At 33.8% G+C, this 9,167-nt stretch overlaps 1 protein-coding gene across 3 annotated transcripts in view; it reads left to right on the plus strand.

Annotated features, from left to right (window-relative positions):
- The window catches only part of LOC131034270 (glutamate--cysteine ligase, chloroplastic), a 229,499-nt gene extending 223,576 nt beyond the window's left edge, over positions 1 to 5,923 (plus strand). For all 3 annotated transcript variants that reach the window (XM_057965713.2, XM_057965711.2, XM_059213989.1), the window contains one exon: positions 5,499 to 5,923. In XM_057965713.2, coding sequence (XP_057821696.1) covers positions 5,499 to 5,587 — 89 coding nt within the window. In that variant the 3' untranslated portion in view covers positions 5,588 to 5,923. The remainder of the gene's footprint in view (positions 1 to 5,498) is intronic.
- The last annotated feature ends 3,244 nt before the right edge of the window (positions 5,924 to 9,167 follow it).

A 9,167-nucleotide genomic window follows, 5' to 3' on the forward strand; every position in this document is an offset into this window, starting at 1 on the left:
ATCTCCCATAACCTAGTTGCTCAAAGAAAAATGACACTCACACATGAAGTGAAACAAAATCTTGCTATTTTGTTCATAAAAATGAAAATAATAGACGCAATGTGTAATGCCCGCCAAAATACCCTAGAGAAATAAACTAAAAACTACTAACTTTTTTTTAAAAACATCCATTACATTATTCCAACATTAACATACATCGATACAACATCATCCAAATGCAATAACACATGTAACATCAAATAGAAACATTGTAAACCCATTCTACGCAAGCGGATTAAACCTTCTAACATTATCATATTTCAAATATACTCTTGCAACACAATTTTTCCCTAGGGCATCTTAACGTCACTACCTAGCAACATTCTATCATAACATCCATTTATCAAGAAGATCAAATTCCTAACTACTCAAGTGAAGCTTCAATGCAACTATTCTATTCTTTCCATCAATCATTCTAAGGCATGACATAACTCAATTTTCAAAGCATGAATATAAATATACAACACAAAATCACCTATTTACTCCATTTCACAATCACATAGATTCCATAAGCACTTTTACATATTAATCATTCTATACATTAAAGAGACATCGAAGCATTCTTCCTAACCTCTACAACATATCCTTCTACATTTATGTATAGAAACCTAACACCAAGAATGCATAATCTCTTTCATAATCAAATCATCATTATTATCTTATACAAAGTCCCAAACACATAATATTACACAAATCATTTAACCTTTAGTATCCATGATCATCTAGTTACTCAAGTATAGATCAATGCTATCCATTTCATCTATCTATCATTTATTTTATAACATAATACTATCCATCTCATGAATGTAATACATCTCAAGTACAAATAAACCAATCCATTCCCATAATTATTTTAAACTCATAGCAAGCACCTTTTTACATCATGAAATAACCATAGGTCTATACGTAAATCTAACATCAAGTCCTCAAACAATTTCCTTTTCAAATACATGATAGTTCAATACAAGAATACATCATTTCTTTTACATACATATTTCATTATGATATAATGTCTTCTTTTCACGAACATAGAAATCCAATAGCACAATCTCATGAAGAATCTAATCCACATACGCATCACCAAGGAGAGCATCCCAATGGAAGAAGGCAATCAACTACTCGACCATGTGGAACCAATGAAGGAACCACCTCTCGTGCTAGGAGATGACAAAGGTTCCAACTCACACTCGAGACCTAAGCTGACACCTATCGACCGAAGGATACAACATGACTTCACGAGACCCAAACACAACGATACAATACCGAAGTACAAGAAGTGCTAAATCAATGCAATCCTCCTTCAAAGGCAAATCAATAAAACAAGGCATATGGACAATGGATATATGTGGGGTAGAGTGTCATCACACGCTAACCTCATGTGGCATCTGTCTCCACCTTGGAGTAACTCAAGGGAGATCGTGTATACCGCTCCAACGGTCTTCCTAATCTAGGATCCCAAAAACATCTCCCTGGGTCCGTCCAATTGGAGCATACAAAGTCATATTCTTTATCTTGATTAGATTTATTCCTAATACCCAACCCTCTAATCAATTATTATTATGTTATCACTTTCAATTATACCATCAACTCTTCATGTGGTATCCTAGGTTTAGACCCCCTTCCTAGAGGTCTAGTACTCACAACCTAGAACCAATACATGCAAGAGCCCACTCCCCCATCCATGAACCAAGGCCATAGGGTAAAGATACAAATCAAATAAACAAATAACACCATCATGAAATATCAAGAAGGTACAATAGCCACAACAACAACTGAATACAAACTGAGCAACAAGGACTCAAGGGTCAACTCAAAGGAGACCTTCACAAATGCAACATCAACATAAGCCAATCGTGGATGCAAAACATCAAAGAGGTACAAATAACATCAAATCCTCAACAGTGAGGCATAGCACATCCCACTGGAATCATAAAATCAATCCCTCAATAGTGAGGCATTCTCCCTCTCGCCGAAGCGTCAAATCGCATAGGAATCATCTCATCAGCAAGGCATGAACCTTCTTACCGGATCAAACAACATAAGGGATCAAACAACATCATAATCAACTTTGAGAAAGTCAATACATATTGCACAAGCCTCTGGAGTACACACACAGACCAAAGATGCACTCAAACAAGCTAAAAGCTGACTTCCGGAGACCCTCGGGACAACTTAGCACCCTTGAAACCTAGGGTAGCGTTCCTGGTAGGTATGGTAACGTTTCTAGCATGTATGGTAATGTTTTTGTTCAATATGATGGTGTTTTTGGTTTCTAGGGTGGCTTTTTTGGTCAATTTGGTTGAATCTGCAAATCAGGACCTCAACTCTCATGGTAAGTTTGACAGAGCATATGGTACAAACAGTGGTGTTCCTGACATGTATGGTGGTGTTCCTGGTATGTAGGGTGGCGTTTCTGGTAGTTTGCATGGCGTTTCTAGGTGTTTCCATGGCGTTTTTGGTCAAAGTGCAGAGATCAATTCATTACAAAGGCATATGGCTTAGGAGGGGTCTCAAGAAGACTCAGGGGTATAAAACGACCCTCATACCAAACACAGGAGGTCTGAAACATCAAAATATCATCATAGATGATCAACATATTCATCTTATGCTTCCTAGTAAAAAGGTGCAAAAGAAAATCTCTCTCCCACTGATCAAAACTGAGAAATGGGAGCCAAAACCATAGAGGAGAGAGAGAGAGGAAGGTAATCAACAACAAGAAGAAACTTAACAAGATAGACAAGGTCTGAAAACATGTAAGACAAGTGAAAGGAAAGATCCACACTTCCGCGTAACAGTCACAGTGAAAACACAGTAATTCACAAGGAACCCAGAAAGCCAAATCTGCACTTCCCGCATTTCAAACTTGCACAACAACTGAAATTCACTAATGAAGATCATTTCCACATCAAATCAAACTCCAAGAGCAAATCAAATTCACAAATTGCAAACACAGAGAAGACAATCTTTTCCAGAAAGAAAATGCAAAAGTAAGAACCACCAACCTGCAATTCGCAAAACCAAAATTGAAGAGGAAATCTGAAAATGCCAAGCCTTCCAAAATCCAAATCGCAATTCAAATTCCAAATCCAAATTCGAAAATCCTCTTGCAAAGATCTGTCGGATCATTAACCCACGCACAGACCAGCAAGCCAAAATAAATAGAAAATTAAATTTAAGACTATAGTTTTCTTGACCAATAGAAAAATTCCAAAAAACATATATCTTACTTACCTTTACAAAGTTCGAAAAAGGCATAATATAAATATATATATTTCTTACCGACCCAATCAAGCCGGCCAATCAAATAAAGGTAGGTAGAAATAAATCAAATTCAATTACTTAGTATAGATATGACAATTAATTGGAAAATACAAATATTTTCTCAAAATTAAACGGTAGGTAAAAATAATATTATTTACCCATACTTTATTAAATAATTCCCACATAATGATTTATAATTAATTATCATTATTAATATCAACATCAATAAATAAATAAAATAAATAGAACCCAAACAAATAATTAAATTAAGAACAATAACTAAATAAATGTCGATCTTCAACAATAAATAAAACAAATTAAATAATTAAACAATAAATAAAGCTCAATTAAATATCAATAAATAAAATTAAATAAATTAATTACTTAATTAAATTCTTAATTAAAATAAATAATCCAATCATGCAATAAAGCCAATAATCAAGTCACGACTAATCAAAATAAGAAGTCAGAGATATTTGACCTCATGACCTACGAAACAAGGTAGAAGAGACTTAACCAATACACGACGTCTCTTAGTTGATCTTAAAGAAAGATCAACCAAGAAAAAGACATCAGGATAAACTAACAAGGTATACATCTTAGACTTATAGTGTGTGAGGGAAACTATGTCATCTCCAACAACTTGCCATTGGGATAGGTTACGTTCAAACTTATGAGCCAGGTTGAGTCAATGTCCGGTACGTGCAAACCTGCATCAAAGACTAAACACAACATATACATCATATTAAGCATGCATGTGATAGAGAATCGCGACGACATATCATGTTTGCAATGAGTGATATGGCATCATCTCTACTCACGAAGACAGTCACACAATATATATAATACCAAAACACTGCATATAATCATCATCATGAAATAGGGTTAGTGTCATCATAATCCATATGATCAATGATCACACACACACACACACACACACATATATATATATATCCATGAACCATATAAATCAATCCATCAAGGTGATTGTATGTACTAACATTGTCAACCATATGAAGCTCCAAAACATAATAAGTCATATTGAGTAATCATAAATCCACATAGAGTCGTAGCATCAATGATACCATCTAATATAGCAGAAGAGTCATAAATAACCATCCAAGTAACCATCATATGTCTAAATAAGTCTATCAGGACGCAATCAAAATACAAGTCTAGGAGGGGCAATACACAATTAAGTTGTATTTATAGAAAGTAGGAGGGGAATAGGATGACACCTCACTCTCTAAGAATTGTAACTCCCAATGAATGAGGAAACATCGCACCCTCCAAGAAATCTTAAACTGCAACTCTTATAGAAGAGGGTAACACCTCTCACTCCAAGAAGGACAAGCATAACTCAACCTAACACACCACCAAAGTAAGCCTAACCTATGGTGTAATAACTGCATTACACCAACAAATATGACCATAATAATCTTTATCTTGCATGCATACAAGATTAGGAAGCTATGCTCTCTACCCCACTGTTTTTAAGCCACAGCAATTGAGGTCCTATACAAAACTCTCCTGAAAAAAATAGTTATCCTTAGAGTGGGTAATAGAATTCAAGAATACTTGTCTTCGGACATGTAGTGTTGCGGTTAGAATACTTCGTTGGTGAAGCGGCCACCAAGGTTCAAATCCCTGTTGGGCCGTTGAGCTCGTGGATTTGAACAAGTGAAGTGTGGGGATGAGGTCCCCTGTTTGTGGCCTCACCGGGTCATAGCTCCGGGTCAAAAGCGGTTTTCATGGAGCTGGAGGGCGTGTCATGCCAGTATCACCGGTCACATTAAAAAGTTTACCAGGCATAAATTAAAAAAAAAAAAAATAGAATTCCAGAATGCCTGCAACTTTTTATTTATTTTCTAACCAGTGTAAGAACATCATAGAAGGAGATGCAATAAATTACAGCCATAAGATTTCAGTATTCTTAAAGTTATTGTTGTTTACTTATCTTCTACTTCTCTATTTTTACATTGACAATTGCAACTAGAATATCCCACCTTTTGTTGTCGTAATGAATGAGTGTGAAGATTTATTGTAATGCATATGTGAAGACTTATTAGTTATTTCAATTTGAATATGTTGTGTATCTTGAAATTCAAGCTGTGAACGATGTATACCTTTGTAAATGCTCCTTGATGCAACTTACATTAAAGATTTGCAGAAATTCACCATTTTGAGTTTCATTTTAGGTGTTACACCAGCAGAAAGACTTTTAGACCTGTACCATGGAAAGTGGGCTAACAGTGTAGATCCAGTTTTCGAAGAGCTGCTTTACTAAATCCGAACATCTACAACAGCTTCTCATACTGTCCAAGAACTCACCATTATAGCTGAAGGGTTATTAAAGTTCCCTTCTTATTATGCAACTGTTTCAAGGTTCTTGGAAAGCTTCAAGTTTACTGTTGTCTTTGATTTGTGTTTTTCATTGCTTAGCATTAAGGATTTCATGAAAACAATATGTACATTTACAGTTTTCAAAGAAGTTTAAAGGAGGGATTCGATTCCACAAGGTTAGGTATATTTTACAGATGAATAGAAAATCTCTAGACTTATGTATGATTTCATATTATTGGGCAAGGACTTTCAATGGGGCAAAAGCTGTTTTATTAATCAACATTTTCCAAATTTTTAGTTCAATTTCCTTTACCCCTGGACCTCTGCTTGTGAGTAATAATGTATTCAACGAGTTCAAGCTTTATAGTGAAAATAAACAAATAAAAGAGGTAAAGAGTACGTGTGCATGGTTTTTATTACTCCCTTTAAACTATTCTGAAAACATAAATTATAATTCTATGGGTTCTTTACATATTTGCAATAAATTAACAAACAACTACTTTTATATAGAAAGGCTTTTAACTCCTTACACAAACCTGAGGTTTGTCCAATGGTATGGGACATAGAACTTTCAGCAACAAATGCCCCATGATCTGATTTATGAAAACCAGATTACAATACCTGGTGTGATACCTGCGGTATTGTAGATTTCAACACAAAAATTGACAACAAGAAGATTGCAAACCAAAAACTGTCTCCATTCTATTCAAAATTGGAGTTTATACAAGTCGAATGTATCCCAAGGGTCACACAAATCCCTTGGAATTGAAACGAAGAGTCACCATAATGTTTATTACAATTAAACTACTAAAACTATCAAAATTATCAAAAAACTAAATATAAAATTTCAGTCCACTTTGAGAAGGCATAACTTTCTCATCCTAGCTCCGAATTACAAACCGTTTGATGCATTGGAAAGGTATTCAAATAATCTAGAACCAAATTTCGAAAACATCAATGATATCTCATCATGTTTCCGGGCACCATATTTGTCCAAAAATGCACCGAAGACCCTCAAAATTGCAATTTACTAAAACATAGAAAATTTTGAAAAAAATTAGATTTCAATATTTTCCCAATTTAATCCTGATCACCCCATCTCACAGCTCAACCATGCACTAGGTTTCTTTATCAATCCTCAAGTTACCAGTCCTAGTATTGGTTTGCTATTTCTGTTTGATGGTTTAGTTTTCAGGTTCAGTTAATTTTGGTGGGGAGGGGGGGGTTGGTTTATTTTGGGATTCTCCATATAAAAAGATTAAAATAATAAATATATGCATAATTTCAGTAGTGATCAAGTTGAATCCACACCACATATGGCATCATATATTGTATAATGAACAAGACCACCATAAAATTTTTTTTTAAATGTCAATTAGTCAAATTTAAATATCTTAATATATATTATACATTAAAACTAAAAAATAATAATCTCAAGCATCAACAATCAAGCATCAGTTAATTTTTGGTTCATCATATAAGAACATATTAAAAAAATCTTAAATATATGCATAGTTGTAGCAGGAATCTAGTTCAAACTACACCACACAAGTATATTATGTTGTAAAAATAAATAAAACCACCATAAAAATAAAAATATTACAATGTCACGGTCAAATTCATATATATAATGTCAAGCATCAACAATCAATTGTAATTGATCAAGCATCATCATATGCTTTTTCAAAAATATCATCATATTGGTAAATTAGAGAATTAAGAGTTATAAAATTACAAAATATAAATAAACTTAAAAGATAGAATAATTGATTAATAAAATTTATTTGTGTTAAAATTTTGATCGCAAGAGGTTGTAAGCATGTGAATAATTGGCCATGGAAGTATCACCAAGTGTCAGCATCAACTTTATACTCATCATGAAGAGCATCAAAAATAGGTTGTTGGAGCAAACAAAATTTATAAACTCAATCCTATGTACATCTTGCACGACAAGATCAATAAAAGGTCTGCAAAGTGTTGTCTTATACCCTTGACTAAATTCAATATCTTTGTATGGAGCAATTCTGGTTGACAAAGAGAAGAGCTCAACACTATGATAATTGTGGATCAATGTAAAAGCAAGATGTAGTGGAGTGATCATTTTATTTCACATCTCTTCAATAATTTTGTGTAGTTTGAAGAAAGTTTCTTTAGGGTCGTGCTCTTTTGCATTCATGATAGCTTCCTATTTTCAATCATTGAGTTGATTCCATCGTATGTCTCTCAAACAATGCTTATCCATGTCAATATAATAGATCATACTCAATGTGTTTAACATTGAGTGAAAAGAAGGGATATTCACATGATCCCACCAAATGCCTTCTAGGATCATTTGCTTAAATATTTGTTACCCTTATAGAGCTAGATTGTGTTCATATGGATTGATTTGGGTTAATGGCTATGTTAGAATTTGGTTTGCATGGTTAATGTATTCAAAATAGAAATATAAATGCAGAACCAGAAATTTAGAATAATGACCTTTTAATTAGCAGAAATAAAATGACACCAATGATGTATTGAAGCACATAATGCATGGACAGGTTTAGATTGGGATTTAGTAGAAAGTGCTTCATGACTGATTTGGGTTGATTTTTATGTTAGAAAGTGCTTTGTGACCCTCACTAGTCATGTCAAATTTTTTTGTTGAAGTCAAAATGGGTTCTTATCTAATTTGTTTGAAAATTGAAGTAGAAACAGATAAAATTTACAAAAATTAATTTTAAAATAAAATAAATTTTTTTATTAAAATAAATCTTATTACTTCATTTCCTTCTAGCAGCTCTGATTTCAAGAATATTCTAAATATGCCTTGTGATGCATGGTGATGAACATTTGGATCTCTTTGGCTTTAGCATACATTTGTTTGATTCAATTAATTGTGGTGTCAAATTTTTGTGGTATAAGGTTGAGGGAGTGAACAATATAAGGTGTACAAAAACTGTGTAAATAGTGCTCAACCAATAATTCAACCACTACATTTTTTGACAATTTGTTATGACTTACAATGTTTTGAGGGCCCATTTTGTGAATGGCCATCATGAGAATGTTAGCAATAAGTGCACCATCCTTCAACTACAATCCATTGCTCTAAAAAACATTGCCCTTTTGAAGGCCACTACAATAACATCGATTATTGGTCGATTTTTTTCATGTCTCCATATCAAAAATTATGGACATCCTTATTTCAGCCCACAAGTCCCTTCTGGGCTTCAATGACTCCTCTACAAACTTCACCTCTTTTTCCAATAAGATAATACACACCTCAAAACCTTGAACTTGTAACCTTTTTGAATCACATAATTGCTTCCATCATTTATTGCCAATATGGTGAGTGAACAATATTAAAAGTTAATCTAGTTGCATAGAGGCAATTCACAGTGCGTTGATCAGTAAACTCTCAAGGCTTGTTTTGAAATTTCATTTCCAAGGATTTTTTAGATCTCATGTGTGTAAGGGTAGCACGTTGTTCTTCAATTGTGGATAAAAATGGGTGGGTCTCTATAGGTTGGAGATTAGAATATGTT

Source organism: Cryptomeria japonica, chromosome 11 (assembly GCF_030272615.1).
Source record: "Cryptomeria japonica chromosome 11, Sugi_1.0, whole genome shotgun sequence".
NCBI classification, from domain to species: Eukaryota; Viridiplantae; Streptophyta; class Pinopsida; order Cupressales; family Cupressaceae; genus Cryptomeria; species Cryptomeria japonica.